The 20,165-nt window shown below is 33.9% G+C and overlaps 3 protein-coding genes across 3 annotated transcripts; 2 read left to right on the forward strand and 1 right to left on the reverse strand.

Moving 5' to 3' along the window:
- The first annotated feature begins 3,048 nt into the window (after window positions 1-3,048).
- LOC100252904 (uncharacterized) lies at window positions 3,049-4,590 on the forward strand. The gene has a single exon (XM_002280530.4). The coding sequence runs from the start codon at window positions 3,725-3,727 to the stop codon at window positions 4,346-4,348; it is 624 nt and encodes a 207-aa protein (XP_002280566.1). The 5' UTR covers window positions 3,049-3,724; the 3' UTR covers window positions 4,349-4,590.
- A 5,359-nt stretch (window positions 4,591-9,949) lies between these two features.
- On the forward strand, window positions 9,950-11,311 carry LOC100247789 (putative syntaxin-24-like). The gene has a single exon (XM_002280555.4). The coding sequence runs from the start codon at window positions 10,369-10,371 to the stop codon at window positions 11,047-11,049; it is 681 nt and encodes a 226-aa protein (XP_002280591.1). The 5' UTR covers window positions 9,950-10,368; the 3' UTR covers window positions 11,050-11,311.
- Window positions 11,312-18,827: 7,516 nt separating this feature from the next.
- On the reverse strand, window positions 18,828-19,944 carry LOC100259609 (uncharacterized). The gene has a single exon (XM_003632606.4). It carries the CDS (start codon window positions 19,883-19,885, stop codon window positions 19,184-19,186), a length of 702 nt encoding a protein of 233 aa, XP_003632654.1. The 5' UTR covers window positions 19,886-19,944; the 3' UTR covers window positions 18,828-19,183.
- Between the last annotated feature and the right edge of the window lie 221 nt (window positions 19,945-20,165).

A 20,165-nucleotide genomic window follows, 5' to 3' on the forward strand; every position in this document is an offset into this window, starting at 1 on the left:
CTGATTTTTTTTTTTTTTTTAAAATCTCTTCTCCCCACGCTTTATTCCTTCTACTTTATAGAGTTTTGTCCCTTGCACTAGCACTGCTCATGGAATTTGGAAAGTGAGCTTGATACAAAAACTGAGCGCCTTTCCTGTAATCCAGCAATGTGGGCATCATCTGTGCGATGGGAGTGCACACCACGCGCAGACCTTGAAAAAAAGAGGATATAACTGCTCTGAAAATTATGCGGATGTTAGAGGTTCAAAGAAGATCTTGTAGGGACTTCTTATCAGTACAACGTGGTAAGACTCGAGTCTGTGAAAGCCAAGCTTTTGGGATCCCCCTCCTAGGTATATACACCCACCACACGTCTCTGCCCACCGATAATCCTTAGCTTCTACACGCTGGTTAGCCAACCTTTCTCCCTCTGTTCTGTCGGAATCGGTTCAGAATTTGGCGGGGGTTCTCTGCACCTGCCATGTGTCTCACTACTCCCCAAAACCTAATCATTTTTCACTCGAGGGCATTGTGGTAAAGAATGACTTCGGGGTTTTGACTAGTCATACGAGCATTGAATTCTCATTTTTATCTATTTATTTATTTTTTATATGCTCCCATTTGTCCTGTAACTATTCACTTCCAATAGTTTCATTGGCCGTGACAATAACAATTGATTTTTAACCAATTGATGGAGAAAACTAATCATACGCTTAAAATAGACTCTATACAATTCAACAGTTGGAGTGCGACATGCATAACTAAATGGGCACTGCCTTTTTAAAAGGTCCCCCACCATCTAAAACAATATGACAATGTCCATGGACCAAAGTGTGTGATCAATTTGGTGGTCTTGCCTTGGAATATTTTAGGTTGAGCCGGTTTGTTTTCTCCTAAATTTTATTTCAGTTTAGTCTTGCAATCTCGACCACTCTTAATATCCAATTCCCAAGTTGTATAGACAGCCATTACAAACGATAAGGACCAGGTGGCTCCCACCTAAATTATTCACAAGCTGTTTGCCCCATTTCTCTTGTCATATTGTGCCACAGAGAGATGTTAAATTTATTGATTTCAGATTACTCAATCATCATGATTTAATTGTTGGCGGTTCCCAAAATGTCATCCAAACATGATGGATTAGTAGAACAAAAATAATAATAATAAAAAATCAAAAGTAGACTCCCCCCGATTAGCAAAGTAAACGATGGTCATCGGTTGCATCCATTTTATTTGTGGGAGGTGCAAATTGTGTTACGAAAGTGGGGGTGAAGGAGAATATGATGAGAAGGAAAGTAGGTGGAACATCGCTTTTAATAATTGAGATTGAGAAAGAGAAGAGGATGAGGGGATGAGACAAGGGCCTTTCTATTATTTTATTTCACTGTTATTATGGTCGCACTCTCTTTGATCATCTCCTTGTCACGAATTTGAAATTTCTTCCATCTCCCTTCCTTTTCACTCTTTATCATGTTAGGAACTTAGGGCTTAGGACTTTAGTTTCCACCGCCCACTACAACCTCCTCTCAAATCTTCCGACACCAACTCTTCAGTTACCCATCTAGAAACTATCTTCTAATGAGACCTACTTAGTCTTTCTCCTACTGTCAATTAAAATCGAAGATAAATTATTTGTTTATGAGATAAAGTGTGCCTTACGAAACTTCCAACCAATTTCATACCAACCACTGTTAGGCCACTTGATATGGGTCCCAAGTGACTCGCGGTCAACACACTCTTCTTTGAAATGAACCTCTTTTGCCCAATTTTGACTAGTCAAATTCACATTCAATCTACCACGGTACCACCTAATAAATTGAAATTAATTATCCTCTGCTTTTTATTTTTATTTTTGTTTCATTACAAAAGAAATTTTTTTTGGCCCTTGTGCATATTGGAGGCGATACAGCCCATGTCGCTGGAGTATTTATTCAGTTGATGCAAGTATTCTGACTTATTGAATAACTTTTACTCTTAAATATTAATGCTCACTTACCCTGTTAGAAGAAAACGATCATCTTGAGACTGACAAGAAAGCGAGAGGATTCAAAATTTCAGCCTGTTTATGCTGTGGCAATCATTCGACTTTGCTGAAAATGATTTCTTCTGCCTAATTTTTTGTTATTAGTATGTGGAATGAATGAGTGGAGAGCAAGAAAAATTTTGCGCCTTCGTGTACGTGTACTGCGTTCGGAATTGATCATAGGTGAGGCCTATGAATGTATCATTCTAGATGGAAATTAAGTACAAGTACAAATTAAGAGAAAAGTGGAAACAAAAAGAGTGGAGAAATGCTCAAGGCCACTTAATTAAATAAGCCCACAATTAAGAAAATGCAATTGTACTTGTGACCCATATGCCCTGAAAATATGTGACCCATATGCCCCTTCATTCTCTCTCTTATAGGCTGTATATCAAGTTCGGTTAACTTTTGGATGCTACTGCGTGTATATTCTAGAACATCAAAATGGTCGGCTGGGTGAGCTGGGATCCTCCGGGTGATGATAAAGTGGGGTCCAGTCATGGCCGCGACGTGTTTTGATCTAACCTATTCAATCTGACATCCGACGGTCATCAAGCTACATGCGCTTTGAACCACTTTATTCAGCATCATATAAAGGTAAGCCCGTCATAACAAAATAACACCTTTAGGAAAGTCAGGATGCCTTTATTTCTTAGGCACTTGAAAAGTCATAGGCCTTTTTCATCCATTGAAGTTTGCTCATTCATTCATGATTTATATATATATATAGATTTTTGTGTGTCGTAGGACCTTTATTTAACCAGAAAGTTCCCACTGATAAAAGGGAAGGTGAAGGTGCTCTCAACCTCGGTCATATTATTTGATTTAAATTATTGGCCTCGCCAGAGATTGTTAAATTATGGATTTTTCCTTTATAGCATAGCACCTATCAATTTTTATTTCCAAATCTCACCCTCAGTGCGAAGCCATGAAATGTCTTCTCTATTCTTTTTTAATATAAAGGTGAATCCAATCATAAAGCAGAAGGGAGAAAGTTGTGGACATATTCAGAATCTGTCCAGCATACCCAGCCATAGACGCAGGCTTCCAATGTGTTGTACATATATGTTGATATACAGGGCTTCTCTTCGTCTCGATCACCTCCCTTGCTTAAATTTTAGCTTCTCCAATTTTTTTATTTTTTCTAAATTATTTGACCCCATATTGACATGGAACAGTCAATTTGTAACAAGTGGCAAAGTCGGGAATCTCGAGGTAGAGTTTGGTTTTCACCCTGAAAACGCGGAAGGTTTGATGGAGTTCCTTTATTTCATGTGTGACAAATCCCCATACATAGCCCACATGTTCACTCTGATCTTATGCTATTATATTTCCGAAGGCGGTCCCGAATTGAAAAGACTCCTTCATCTACCAAATTCAATGTCACAAAAGAATATAATAAAAATAAACATCAAAATGCATCTTAAAATTTTATCATCTACAATTCTCTATTTTTTATTTTTACCAATAAAATAGATGTCAGTAAAGGAGTGGGAAGTCAACTATCTGAAGTTAAAACAAGTCCTGCTCTTCCGTATTCATAATAAATACGAATTTTATTTATATGGTAACAGATGATGTGAATTACAAATACAAAGCGTTCGTCACACGGAACTTCTCACACAAAAGCAGAGGCCACTCCACTCACTTCATAATTCATTTCTCCTCCTCCTCCTCCTCCTCCTCCTGCTTTCTCCCTCTCTTAGCTTCCTTCTCCCACCATGACTTCAAAAGACTGCGGCAACCATAGGCACAAGCATCATAAGCTGAGGCGATGCTTCGCCGGATTGCTTATCTTCTTCTTCATCGTCCTCCTCGTCGTACTCCTGGTGTGGGCAATCCTCCAGCCCAAGGACCCACGCTTCGTCCTCCAAGACGCCACCATCTACGCCCTCAACGTCTCCACCCCGAATATCCTCACCGTCAACATCCAAGTCACCATCACCACCCGCAACCCCAACGACAAGATCGGCATCTACTATGAGAAACTCGACACCTACGCCACCTACCGCGGCCAGCAGATTACCCTCGCGTACCTCATCCCCCCCACCTACCAGGGCCACAAGGAGATCATCACCTGGTCACCTTTTCTCTCCGGCACGGCCGTACCCGTGGCTCCCTACAACGCCATTGCACTGAATCAGGACCAGTCGTATGGCGCCCTCACCTTGATCATCAAGATTGATGGACGGGTGAAATGGAAAGTTGGTTCCTTCACATCAGGCCGTTATCATCTTAACGTCAAGTGTGTGGCGCCTATTACTTTCGGTGCCAGGAGCAGCGGTGTTGTTATCGGTAACGCCGTTAAGTACCAGATGGCTTCCACTTGCAGCGTCAGCGTTTGAGCTTCTTCACGCCGTTAGTATTATTTCTCTCCCTTTGTCCTCTTCTTTTAATTCTGTTTCTCTCCCTTGAGTCTCTAGTCATACGTCTTTTGAATTGTACATTTTGCTAAGAATAAAAGCGGAAAAAAATTGGAAAGCAAAATTGCAATGTTATGAAAATTGTATAACCGTGCTATTATAAGATTATGATTTGTGCAATAATTATTTCCAAGGGGTGGAGGGTGTGCTGTCCCTTTCTATCATTTTTCTATGGTTGCTTCCTTCAAGAAAATGAAAATTAAAAGGATGGGGGCACCTGTTTTATTTTAGAGTGACTGGTTGATGTGATCCATAATTTTATATGTATTTTGTCTTTCGTTTTTCGCAAAATAGAAAGTCCAATTCATGAACACACCTAAGTTAATTAGGTGTTATCTTCAAAGTGGATAGCAAGAAAAACGGTCACATGGGGCTATTAAATCTCTTTTTCGCAATGGGAGGAGATGGTAAAAGTTTCCAATATCTCAATATAGTAGAAACCCAAGCCTCACCCATTCAACACAAGAATTTTTTTCTTTGTTTTAGAGAGAGAGAGAGAGAGAGAGAGAGAGAGAATACCCTTAAAAGTAATGTGAAGGTCGTAGCTGGTGTATGGGTGTTGCAATCTTGGGCAAAAGGCATGAGTAGTGAGTTGTGGGTGTTGGGTCTTCAACAGTTCAACACTCGTATGGCTTTGGTGGCTGTCCTTTTCGCTTCTCACCTGCCCTACCTACTAATAATAATTGCTTTGTTAGAAATAGACTTTTTTTTTTCTAAATGTCTACGATCGACGCTCCTGCTTTTCTTTCCCCAGTGTCTTTTAGAAGATGATGTCGGTCGAAGATCCCACGTGTAAGAAAATTTAAGTCCACCCAGTGCATCAATCTTCAACATAATCTCATATTGCCCATCTATTTTTGTCTGGGAGAATCATGTATCATATATTCATATGCACTTCCATATCCATGCTTATACCCACCCCACTCACTCCTTTTTGGACCTGTGCTAGCTCGACCAGCAAAACATTGGGCTTTAAGTGCTTATATTATGGGCTGGGCTAGGCAGTTTCTGCAACTTCAAAGCCCATGCACTGAAATATTGTATATATTAACTTCCACAAGTAATGAATTGATAAAATCTCTTACTCAAAAGGCCACAGCAACAGCATTCACCCATAATAGATGAGACAAAAACAAATTTTGGTTTCAATTTTGAAATATTGTGAATTTATTTTAGATTAATTTTTTGTCTAAATTTTTTTATGAAATTTAATATCTGAATTTGATGAGTTATGAGACAAAAATAGTGATCATTTGTAGTAAAGTGTTGTTTCAATTTTGGAATAGTGTGATTTTATTTTAGATTAGTCTCTTATTCAAATGAAAGTGATTTTAATATTGTTCATCTTCTTTTTTAGTTACAATTTATGAGAAAATTTAATATCTAAATTTTCTTGAGAAAAATGATAGAAATTACGTTTTTAAAATTTTTATTTTATTTTTAAGATAAAAGCTATCTAAAATTTTTTTAAATGAATTTTATTTTATTTTATGTAAGAAATTACGTTTTAAGTATTATAATAAAATTAAATTTTGAAAAGATAAAAACGAAAAGAGAAGAAGTGATACAAGTTAAAAAAAAAAAAAAAAGGATCTCTAACTTCCTTGTAATTTTTTTTTATTAAAAAGAAAACAAATCTTAAATAAATTTGTTATATTTTTATAACCAGACCTACAGGTTGGACCCAAAAGGCCTAAGGTCCATGAACTGGAGTCAGTTTGGGAGCTTGCATTATTAACTCCCAAAGATCGTCCAGAACTAGGCCAGACTAGGTATAGTGGAGCACTGCATGAGCAAGCTGGGCCTCTCTGCCAAATATGAAAGGGTACGCCAGACTTCAGCAATATGTTTACCCGATCTCAAGATTGGCCCAAAAGTAGGCCCATTCCTACATAGTCCATGGTCACGATATATATATATATATATATATATATATATATATATATATATAAAGGCTGTTCCACATTTGCGTTAAACAACACCGGTCAAGGGCCAAGGCACCAAACATTGTTGGACCGATCAAGGGCAGACACGCTTGTATAGGAGTTTTGACCCAAAATAGTATATTTAAAAAAAAATAAATTCATAAAATAAACTTGTTTCCAAAATAAAGCTCGATCTACATTTGTGTTACATAAACTGTCATATCATAAAACCATAGTCGGTAATGATGATTTTATTTTTTAAAAACGGTTAGAAACTGTAGTCACCAACCATAATTTTAATTTTAAATTTAAAGTCGCTACGATTTTGAATTCTTTTAAAATTTGTCAAAAACGTAGTTACCAATTGCGATTTTAACTTTATATATATAAATTTAATTTTTTAAATAAACATATTATATTATTTTGATTTTAAATAAACTTATTTCATTATTTAAAAAATAATAATATATGAGATTAAATAATTGATATTTTTATTTGATATAAATATATATATATATATATATATATATATTAATTTTATTAAAACAATAGGCACTATATTTAATATAAATATATTTAGTTAATTATATTTATTTAAAACAAATAAATTGTGAAAGCTTATTAAAAAAACAAATAATATAAATTATTATATTAATTAGTAATTTTTTATATACTATATATAAATGGCATATAATATCACACGTATATAAGTTCAATTTAAGTTTAAAATTTATAGTTCATAATATTATATTGATATGATAATAATTTACTTATATATTTAAATAAAAATATGATAAATTTTAAATTTAAATTAAACTTTTATATATAGGTGATATTATATACCACTTACATATAATACATAAAAAATTATTAATTAATATAATAATTTATATATATATTTTTTCTAAATAGTCTTTCATAATTTATTTATTTTAAATAAATATAATTTATTATATTTCATTTATATTAAATATAATGCTAATTTTTTTAATAAAATTAAAAAAAAAATATTTTTATATCAAATTAAAAATATCAATTATTTAATTTTATATATTATTATTATTTAAATAATAAGATAAATTTATTTAAAATCAAAATAATATAATATTTTTATTTTAAGAAAATTAAAATTAAAACGTGGTCCGTGATTATGGTTTCTATTTTAAAAAAATAAAATCATAATCACCTATTATCAGCCAATTTTAGATGGTAACCTGAAAGGCCCATTACCAGGATTTGTGCGCCATTGCGACGCGTGTGGCGCGCCTACCGAGTTTGACTGATAAGCCACGAGAAATGTTAGGAATCTTCTAATTTGTCCTCTACGGTTCATGGCATCTTTCATGTGAGAACGAAAGCTACGAAGTTTCCTGGGCAACTTCCCATCCACAAAAATTGCGTTCAAGATTATCATGAACTCCTTCCACCTCACCCACCCCTTTTTTAATTCGACCCCATTTTCCAATTTTACGTGCCATGACTTTATCATACCTTTAATCAATCATATTTTAAGAAATGCTGCATTGTTTTTTCAAGTTAAATGATCTCACGTGTAGACAAACTGATAAAAAGGCAATTAGATTACGCAAGACTTATGCGTTAACTGTTTCATAAGTAAAAGAATTTGGCTACCCACCCGGCTTTGACAATGATTGGTTTTGCCTATTTTCTATCTTTCCTTTTGCATTCTAATTTCCGTGAGCTTCCATGGATCTTTTTATCCAACTTCAAAATGAGAAATGGGTTTAATCATATATAGGGTAGAGGAAAAGTGGAAAAACATTGTAGACTGTAGAGTTGCTCTCAAAGTTTGTTACTTCCTGTGTGTTCCTATGACTTTCATTAAAGAATAGGATTTACTATTTGCCCAGTTAAAGTCTCATGACATCACTTTGAATTCTTACCAGAATTATTGGAAGAAAATGTCTTAATAAATAAAAAAATAAAAAAACCTACTAAAAATATCTAATGGAAACAAAGTAAAGCGTTAAATAAATCTACTAAATTAACATTTGAATTCTTTTCTAAACATTAATCTCATTCCAAGTGCCTTTAATTTTAATACTTTTAAATAATTTCCTTTAATTTATATAATATATGTAATATTATCTTTATATAATATTAATTACATTATCCTTTAATTCTAAAAATGCATTTAATAATGATGGTCCGGAGTTTTTCTAATTTTTTTAATACGTAAAACAAAATTTATTTTAGAAATATTATAAACAATTTTTTAGAATAGTTGTGAAATGCACTTTAAAATACATTGAATTATGAATTTTAATTATATATTTTATGATGCTTGATGATTTTAAAAAGAGGCCAACATTGTTTATTTTAAATATATCTTCATGATAGAGCAAGATTTTTTCCATGTGTGACTCTAAGATCATAAAATGAGGTGACATTGGTATGACAATTAGAAATGTTAAAAAATACAAATAAAAATTTATATATGTAGTTTGGCATATCGGGTTGAATAAAAGGTAATTACATGATGTTAAAATTAAGTCTATATCAATTACTTATGTTAATTAATTTTAATAAAAAGTGGAAATATTGCAAATACAAATAGAAATGAATGTAGAAAATAAGTTTTTTTAAATAGTTTAAGAAAATTAATATTATATATTTAATTCAATGTGATAAAATATTTAGGAATTAAAAACTGAAATCAATGTGGCCGATATGATAAGAGTTTTTTTTTTTTTTTTTTTTTTAATTTGAAATGTGAAGATATTTTATAAGATATTGAGTTGATTAAGAAATAGAAATAAATAATACAATGGGATATTTTGAGAAAAATAAGTTCATAACATTTTATTCTTAAAAAATATGTAAAAAGGAAATTAAGTAATATATATATATACAATTTTACTATTAATAAACCTCATCACCATTGCATTAATATCTACATTGTTTTTTTTTTAACTCTTCATTTTTATTATGCATTTATACTTAAAAATCAATAAAAGCATATAAAAAAAATATTTAAAATCTAATAATATATTTTAAAAAAAATATAGAAAATAATGTTTAGGTAAATGAGGGAATAGAATAATTAGTAAATAAATTTCTTTTCACTTAACTCCTTCCGATTCTAAACAGATGCTTAATTTCTTGGTACTTTTATATGTAGGATAGAATATAGATATAAATATAAATATAGATTATTTCACCAACCTCTAGTTTGAAAATAAATATTTTTAATTAATTTCTCTATAAAAGTCAAATAACATTTTTCCCATTTCTTAATATTTTTCTAATGGAAAATAAGCCAAAAGGATCTGAAATCAAAATCAAGTAATCAAATATGCAAAAAGTCTAGTTAGACCGCAATGCTTACCATATTTTAAAAGCTGGTAATAATTCTGACAGCCTAAAATTTCTAGATTTAGTAAGTTCACTTGATAAAAATAATGTCTGTGCTCATGACAAGGCATATTAAATCTGGCACACAATCCCCCCAAGTCTAATCACAACCATTGGTAATGAATTCATAATCTTATTCGTGTATGTATGATATTACTTGGAGAGAACAAATTTGAAATGCCAAAATGCGACACATCAGGCGTGACCAAATCAGCAGATTGATAAGAAAAGGGAAACAAATTAATACATTCAAAATTTGACACATTCCGTGTTAGAAGTTACTAGAAAGGAAAACACGTTATGAACAAAAATCATCATGAAATTTTGTGGTGTCAGCCGAAAAGGACCGTGTGTAAGGAGTCAACGGATGTCTGGAAGTATCCATGTAGCATCGCTACCCACGCACAAAGCAACCGCGTTGATTTTAAGCCTGATACCGCGGCCTCAGTCGTGTTCTTCCTCATTAAAGAACTACACCTGCGCCCTGGAGTGCTTGAAATTATCCTCACCTCTTCGGCTCTTCACACCATTCCCGGCTCTATATATATTCGCATTCATCTCTCCTAATTTCATCGAATCCCATCTACGCATCTTTCTCTTTTTGTCCACTGCGTACTTGTTTGTCTGTTGTAGTCTTATACCATGGCTGACGTTGAGAAACAAACATTGAATAAAGGCTACTATGGCCCCTCAATTCCTCCAAAATCACGATCCTACCACAGCCACGGCCGAGGCAGCGGATGCGGCTGTTGCTGCTGCCTCCTAGGCTTTTTGCTCAAACTCATTGTCACCGTCGTTATCATCGTAGGGATTGCAGTCCTCCTCTTCTGGCTCATAGTCCGTCCCAACAAGGTTAAGTTCCATGTGGTTGATGCCTCCCTCACCGAGTTCAACCTTACCAGCGACAACATCCTTCAGTATAACCTTACCGTCAATATGACCGTCCGCAACCCCAACAAGCGTATTGGTATATACTTTGATCGCATCGAAGCCAAGGCGTACTATGAGGACGCCTTGTTCGATTCTGTTGAGTTGGAACGATATTACCAGGGCCACAAGTCAACTCATACCCTGAATCCAGAGTTTACTGGGGAGAACTCTGTATCGCTTGGAGCATCCGAGCTTTCGAATTTCAATTCGGAGAAGGCTTCAGGAACTTACAGTATTGATGTGAAGCTGCGTCTTCGGATCAGGTTCAAGTTGGGAATATTGAAGATTGGTACGTTCAAGCCCAAGGTTACTTGTGATTTGAAGGTTCCTTTGGATTCTGATGGGACAAGCAGTGGTACTTTCCAAACCACCAAGTGCGACGTTAATTTCTGATCATCTGATTCAGGCTCCTGCTCGCCTTCCTGGCTCTTTGATCCACTTCGTTGTTGATTTCTTTGATTTGCATATTATTCTTTTGTTTGTGGGTACACATAGCATCACATATCGTTTTCTTTCCATTTCCCTCCCTTTTGTAGGGATGGTTTAGACGTGATCATGTTGGTTTCTTCTTGTTCATAGATTATGCCATTTTTGGTTATGTATATGTTATGTTATATTTATGAGTTTCGTTATAATTTTTATTTTTTTCGGTTAATCTTCGCTGCATTTTTCAATTTGGTATACACGCTGGGGCAAATTTTAATTATTTGGTGAACTGCTTCTTTGGTTCGTCGGTGAAATATAAGTGGACGAATTTATTAATAAAACCTGACTTTGTTCTTATACGTTACATGGAGAACGATGCCAAGTGCTCCTACGATCAACTCGAACGAATGATGCGTGACTGATTCAATGTGACCACGCGTGGGCATTGTGTCGGTGAAATGCAACAATCTATAATCTATTCAGATAAGAATGCTGGGGGGCCATAGAAGGGTCTCGCAGATGACATCTAATCAAGCCTCCTGCTTTGTCCAAAAAATTTAACATTTATAATTGAAAAAGGAAATTTATGTAAAAGATTTCAAGTTTAGAGTTTAAAATTTACGTAAAAGATATTATTTTCCTTTAATTATATTTTTAAATGCTAAAAGAAGTTTTGAAGCTTTAATCATCTTTTTCGATTATTCAAGGGGGTTTTTCCTTATTTGTAATTTTAAATAATTTATATAATTATTAATTATTGTAAAGCTTACGTTTTCATATTATTTCTCATTATTAAACACTATTTTCTCTAGATTATATTTTTAAAGTTGAAAATTGATATTGGTTAAAAGAAGTTTTTGAATATTCGATGTTATTTATTTTTATAAAAATTTTAAATAATTTATTATGTATTATTATATAATATCATGGGTTGTTGGTTTAGAAAACCACTGTACATTTCAAATTTGAGAACTTTGTTGTCGTTTTTCATTTTTTCGTACGTTTCACACGTGCGCTTCAGATTCCAGAACATGGACTTATTTTTTATTTTTAAAACCAAAAATTTCTATATAAAAAATATAAACTTAGTTAATTTTCTATTTTCATTTTTATATTATATAACAGCGGGTGGGAGTGGAAATGTGATTTGACTTGCACAGCCAGACTAAGGAAAAAAAAAAGGTTCCAAGAAAAATCTGGCTTCATATGGGAAACTTAGGTTTTAGGTTATCAATATCAAAACAATAGTATATCATACCCCAGGTTTGCCAATTTCAAGTTTACGATGCTAACCTCAAAAATATTTTGAGTCTCATGCACTTTGGACTGAGTTGTTTTTTAATTCCCAAAATGCCCCCCTCCTTCGATCAAGTCAACCTCCACAAAGTTTAAAAAAAAAATAAAAGATTAAAAATAAAAAACAACTTAATAGCAGAAACCTTCCTTCTTCGTTTATTTCTATATGTAAACCCTCAGTTCACTTTTCCTTCTTATCTTCTTTATTTCCTCATTCCTTTATACACATCTAACTAGTATAAACCATAACGGAAAACCATAGTCATTTTCTTCATTTTTCCTCCTAGTGTGTGATATGGTAGAAGTTGTGCATTCTTGGGTGCCTCTGCCTACCACCACCGCCACCCACCACCATCTCCTCACATCTCATCCTTTTCACCTCTCTCACTCGACTTCCTCTTTCTTTATGCCTCTATCATTCTCATCCCAGGTACTCTCTCTCACTCTTTGTTTTTATATGTATATGATTTGAACGATAGTGATCGAGGGATTTTTCTTTTAAATTTTTTATTGCTTGAGAATGATTTCATAATTTATTGTAATTCTAAGGCTTTCTTATTGATTTTTGTTTTTTTTCCATGCCAACATGCTTCAACTTGATTGGGCTTATCTAAAATTTTTAGCTTTCATGTGCTCAATTGCTGAGAAATTTGTTGAAATTGAAAGGAAATATAAAGTTTTGACATTTTTAGGGATTGAGTTGGGTGAAAGTGAATGACTGAGTTTATCTTTGTCGAATAGTTGTCCATACATCACTAAACTAATATTTTGATCGGAATCATTGAGCTAATTGTTATTGTGTTAATTAAATGAAGGATTAAGCTATTTTCCAAATGTTAAGCTTGTAGGAAAATTTTACATCTTGTCTTTGTTTTTTTCTTTTTTGTCTTATGTGATGCTTTGTCAAGAGGATATTTTAGGGAAATGATTTTCTACAAGTGAATGAGAATCAATGGAAAATACACTTTTCACTTATCTAATCAATCAAATATAACTTAAAGGTTTAGATTTTATTTTATTTTCTATTCTTTTCCTTGGTATCTTAGCAAATAAATAGAGAATTAGGAAGATTCTTTTGATAGATTTGTTTTTCCCATGACTAAGGTGTGGTTTGATGCACTTCCGATTTTTCATTTTTAAAATATAGAATAATAGCAACTTTATATAAAGTTTAGGAACTCTAATACAAAATAAATAAATAAATAATTTATTTTATATTTTAGGTTCCTTAAACTGATTATTTGTTTTAATGCTTCTTAATCTAAATTGTTGTTCCTGCATTTTAAATAAGAAAGGTATACAAGTTGATTTTTTTTTAATGAAATTAAGATTTGAAATAGATTAATGTTGCAGTTACCAAAAAATTGAGCATTACATGTCCAATCATGGTCCTTATTTTGTGCATGCATTCCCCTAAAGGAGAAATTTCTTTCACTTACACCTTTCAAGTTAGCAAATAGATTGTCATTGCTTAAGCAAGGAACAAATGGAGTTGCCTTCTCCAATCACCGGGGTTTTTTTCTATTGTGGATTGAGTTCCTTTTCCCAAATTCTTATTATTGATAATGGTAATGAAGTTTATAACTTGTAGAAAATAAGTAGAGTTATTCAGTGCTCTTCTTTACCAACGTGTCTTGCTAGGTCCTTCTAGTTGCATGTTTTTTAATGCATATTTTGTTCTTAAAACTGAAAACAAAAGAACAATATTATGGTACAGTTAAGTTTTTGGAAACCAAAAATGTTGAAGGCTAGTAAAATAAAAATAGGGACAAGTTCGCTAGAATCTGACCAAAGGCAACATCTTTCTATGTGCTTTGACAAACTTATGACAAACATAAATCTAAACTTGGACTCAAAAAACAGGGACAAGTTCGCTAGAATCTGACCAAATTCAAGAACGAATTCTGCAACAAATAAATTGTGACATCTTTCATACAACAACAACAATTTTATGCTAGCAAGAGGCATTGTTCATTATTGAAGTGCTTAAAACAACCTAGTTTTGAACAGACTGCCTCCACTGAGTCCAATTTAGTTGCAATGGGAAGAACATTCATAAGAGTTCGCAAACAGAAATTGGAAAAATTCTAAGGGGTAGATATGTTTTCAAATTTTAAAGAAAAATACAACTAGATTATGTTAATTTACATTATCTACTAAGAAGATATGTATGAAGAATTTTTAATACATTAAAAAAAATAAAATTGATAGATAAAATAAACTTGTCATGAGAATCCTCATGCTCCTACAACTTTGAAGCAAATTTGAACATTTTTTTTTCACAAATTAAGTAACTAAGATTCACAAATGAAGTTTTGAAAGTTCACATAGGTAGTACCCAAGTTTCACTAAGGTAGTACCCAAGTTTCACTAAGGTAGTACCTAAGGTTAAGTAAGCTAGTACCTAAGGTTCCTAAAATACTAAGATGATGTCCAATAAGGTAAAAACATCTTTTTTAATGTCCATTATGGGGGTCTTAATTGGCCTAATGGAGTCCAATATAGTAGGGCCCCTCTGCTTGTGAGAGGGAATCCAATCACAGTTGTTCAATATGCTAATTAGAATTTGAAAGGGGCACATCGGTTTTTAAAACCTAGGCTTTTGAAAAGCAAAACCTGGGCCTAAATGGTTTGTCTAGACTAAAACTAGACCATTTTAGTTGGATCCTGTCTTAATTACTCACAACCACACCATATAGTTGGTAAAAGATACATGTTTCCATGTTGATCCAGCCCTGAAAAAAATATTTCCTTCAATTTTATTCAAGAAATAAAGTACTAGGAATTTTCAGTAATACATGCAACAATTATTCTTCAAGATGAAACTTGCCTTTATTGTTGTGAAATAGACAACTAAACAAACCATTGGTATATATATATATATATATATACCAATGGAAAAAAAATCTCCTCAGAATAAAAGCTTACTCCATACATACACTCTTTATACAGGACAAGCATGTACATGCTCAACTCACTTCACTCTTACAAAAATTTCAGTACTGCTTCTTTCCAATATAGAAAAATGTGATTCAAGAAAATACCTGCTCAAAGCTTAAAAAATATAAAGTCATAGAGAAGAAAAAAAATAAACCAAATTCTTGACAAAATTATTGACTTTTACTTGTCCAAAAATTCTACCATTCCTTGTCTTCCAAATTATCCAAATCAAAGTGAGGCTCACCAATTACCAAATAATTCTATCTTTAGGGAGTCTCCCAAATTCCTTAAAAAAGATAGTCATCCTATTTGTCAAAATTCTGAGAAGCCTACCCTATCACAGCTATGCAAACAACTTCTACCAAAGCCCTAAAGAAAATAGGCAATGAAGAAAGTTATAACCAATTGATTCACCATGCCACAAGCACATAAAACATAATTTGAACATAAAACTTTATAGGGCTTGCTCACCTATAGCTTCTTGTTGGTATTGCTTATTTGCCACTGACCATACAAAAGGCTTTTGCTTTAGGTGGGGATGTAGATTTCCAAATGAAACTAGCTGGAAAAAAAAAAAAAAAAACGAGTTCAAGGTTTCAAAAAAGAGCTAAGAAAAATGAACCGTTAGAAAACAAGCTTGAAGAGACCAAAAACTAAACCTTAAGAAAGGTGAACCTAGTGGCCAATGATATTAATCACATAATCTCAAATGTGCCATACATCATATATCATTGAATTTTACAAAGCAAGATTACAAATAATTAACAAAATGCAAAAGGATGTAAGTCTTTAAAGCAAACTGGAGCAACAATTATAACATGCTAAGAGAATAACAGAAAAAAATAGATGAACTTTGATAACTTAACGTGTACTTTTTCGTAAGATTTGGAAGTCACAGGTTTGACTCTTGGACATATATACCATGAAGAGTACCAGTATCATGAAACACAAATTTTCTCATTGTTAATCTAAAACAGAAGCAACTACATCAAAAATTCAATAGAAGTTAAAAAGTTCTCAATATATATACCTAAGATTTATTGTGACTATAATATATATATATATGCATGCACATCTATTTCCTTGTATGGAAGACATGCTTCTATTAATTCATGGATGACATATCCAAAGACAGACTCTTTTTATTAGCCAAATCTATGATCTTAAAATTCAAGGTCTAGAATAACCTAGCTAGTAGACAAATGGCCACTCTAATACCTAAACAACGTAATGATAAAGTGAAGGAAATGGTTTGCATAGAGCAAAGAAGGTTTTCTCATCCAGTGAAACAATAGGATTGTGTATTGTGAGGCTTAAGCTTCTTATTCATAATTATTTAAATAAATAGACTCACAGGTAGCAATCATAAGAGTCGAATGTGTTTGCTTTGCTAATCATTTCACAAATGCAAAAGCTAAACATCTTATTCAAAATCACATGCATCAGGTTATTGTTATATTTATGGAAATGACTAATGAGTAGTAAAAGCACCCATCTCCAAGTGCTCAAGGTGCTTTCACCTTTACTAGGTAAAGTAGAAGAGAAAAGCGCTCAACATGTGAGAGTATAGAAAGACCCAACAAAAAATAAAAATGAAAAACACAAGTTGAAGATCAGCCAATAAACACAACTTTTTTTAGAGCTACTAAATTTTGACCATTTGATTATAAAAAAAGATATGAATTATATACCAGCTATGTGGGCAACTTAGAAATTTTTGATATAATGAAAATGGTATAGATAGACTCCATGTGAACAAGAAATTGTAGCATTATTCTGACAATAATGAAAATTCCTTCTAACTCCAGTTTCCATCTTATTTATGATTGCCAAGCAAATGTGGGAAAATAAAAGTAAATAAAAAACTCTGAATCTTAGAACTTTTTTTTTCCATAGAAATATTTAGAATGAAAATTTTCCACTCAACTTGACCAAATTCAAGTATTTATTCATAAAAACTATATAATTGGAAATTTATTTTCCTCAAATTTTGATAGGAATCGCAATAAAAAGAAGAATTTCTCAACAAAAATTTATAAAAAAAGCTGTAAAATTGAAATTTTATTTTCCTTAAATTTCAATAGAAATAGCAATATAAAAAAAGAATTTCTTAACAAAAATATATAGAAAAATACATAAAAAGACGACATTCTCTAAAACATACATACATATATGTGCTAAAATAGACATGAACATAGGAAACCTAACCTTAATCAAACACCAAAATCTTGTGATTTTGACATCCAAATCCTAATACCAAAACCTTAATTCTAAACCTCAGTATTATGATTTCCACAACAATGGAAGAAAAATAAACATACAAACCCCTCCTCCCACCTAAAAAAAAAACTTAACAAAAAACAACACAAATAGCTTGAAGAATTGAAGAAAACAAGAAACCCAAATGGGAACCCCAGATTTGGACATGAACATTGTTGATAGTGCTAAAAGACAAAAGACAACAAAATCATACCCGTAGACAAACAAAGAAAAATAAAAAACAAAAAAGGCAGAGTCAGATATCCTTCAACGAGAATGATTAAATTGAAAATGTTGGCAGTGCTACTGCTCCATCACAATTCCGAGATAGAGAGGACGGGGGAAGATGGAAATGAAAGAGTTTGGAAAGTGTAATGTGACTGAAACACATGTAAAGAAGTCGATAATGATGGGTATCCCATGCCCTCCAATCTGTGTCGTCCATTTATGACAAGAAGATGTTAGGGTTAGGTTTTACCATATTATTGGGATTTCAGGAATATTTGATAAAATAAGAGGTCCGTGTTTTTACGAGATTTGATTTTTTCATATTCAGATCAACACGAGGAAAGTATTAGAGTTTTTGGATTTTTGGGTTTCAAGAGGGAGAGAAGCATATAAAGGATGAAGTTTTCTATTCAATCTTAGCGTCGATCAGGGCAGAGAGAAAAATGTAGACTGTTTTTTAGTTTTTAGTTTTTTAATCTATGTGGAAGATGGGCCGGAGGAAAGAGGAGGGCAATTTGGATATAAAATAACAACTAGGCTCAAAGTGCAGCTCAAAGCGCATGAAACTCAAATTATTTTTGGGATTAGAATAATTATATTGAAAAATAAAAAGTTGGGTTTCCAATTTCCTATATTTTTCATATTAGCAATCCATAACACAAGTTTCCGGGGAAGAAGCTGTGGCGTGCGGACAGGAGGATAGAAAACTTGCAATGTGGGACCACAGCACGTCAACCTTAATAACTTCTTGGACCCCACTTGTCCCCTTCATTTGATTCATTCCTTCTGCAATTTTTGTCCTTGACATGATCGTTTTCCATGGCCTAACCATTTAGCTTTGTGAGAAAACCTGATCTTCTTTGCTAATATTGTTTATCTTCTTTGGCTACTTTAATGGTAAAGTTCAAAAATAAAATAATAATAAAGGCACATTGGAAACCAATTGTAATGATCAATGTTACACAGCATACTGCAAAAATTGAAATAGGATAGGCACTTTAGAATGACTAAATCGAAGAGAGTGAAAGCAATAAGTAGGCTACAACTATAAGCATTCATTGGGGGTCAGATCAGAACATATGTGCCATTTACCAATTAGGCCATCGGTGGAAAGCGTTAAAACCAATTCCACGTGTCCTGACCTTAATACAACACCCTTAAACCAACGGCCATGAAATATTTACCAGTCGGGTTGAGGTTTAGTGGTAAATGTGGCCAACAGCTAACGTTAAAAGCACATTTTGCGTGACAGATAAGGCAAACCGGTCAGCTATCACATCACCAACTCAAAATACATACGAAAACACACTAATTAGTAATTACGTAATTACGACCGAGGATTCACGATTCATCCGCCGGGTTGACTCCCGGCGAAATTTTAGTCGCTGTGGACCTCCAAGCTCACAAATGAAAACTTGCTACCGCTGGAAACATCACTCTCCGAGCACTCTTTTTCCAGCCCTTTTATTGCTAAAACGAGATTTCCGATTTCCACATTTTCTGGTGAGGTCGTCCCATTTCCGACGTCTCGGGTTGGAGAAGGGGAGGGAGTGAAGTAAGGTGGAGAAGCACAAGGCGTCGAAAACGGTGTCACTTCGTCCACACCAACGGCCACAGTCAACTCTGGCAATTCATCAGCAACCCTTAAACATTCCCCCAGTGATACACTTTTTGTCTCCGCAGACAATGATTTGTCAGTTGCTTGTGGCTCCATTTCTTCCCTCTCCTCCTCCTTGATGGTGAACAAAACCCTTGAAGAACCATACAATCCCTGCCATTTAAGGACGTCAACGTCGTTGATCTCCTCCGACGGCACTCTACCGGGCCTGGTAGCAGGATGGGCGTGGGGATCGGCGTGGGGTTCGATGCGGGACTGGCGTTTCCAGCAGAAAAAGTAGAGGAGCTCCTTGGAGGGGATGGAGAAAGGGTCTCCTGGAAACTCAGGGTGGCCGGCGGTGGAGTTCTGACGCCTGAATCGTTTCCGGTACCAGTAAACGTGGAAGAGTTGGGTGCCTATGACAAGGAGGAAGACTGCAAACACCACGATGAGAACGATGCATAACTTGCTCAGACCGATCATGTTTCTCCAACACTCTCTGTTGAGTCTTCCTCCTCAGCGTTTTGTCTCTTTTAAGAAACTGAGACACTTGCGTCCTGTAGCAGGTAGCCGGTAACCTCAACGGATTAATGCTGACGTGTATATTCGACAAATTTATCATTAGAAAATTCTGTGGGGAAGAGTAAAAATGACGTGTGGGATGGAGTAGTGATGACGTGGCATCGATGTCTGGATCGTTGACTTGGGTGGGCCCAAAAAAAATGGCGTAATCATCTGGGGTGCTGCCCAAATACCATTGGAT

Source organism: Vitis vinifera, chromosome 8 (assembly GCF_030704535.1).
Source record: "Vitis vinifera cultivar Pinot Noir 40024 chromosome 8, ASM3070453v1".
Lineage (NCBI taxonomy): Eukaryota > Viridiplantae > Streptophyta > Magnoliopsida > Vitales > Vitaceae > Vitis > Vitis vinifera.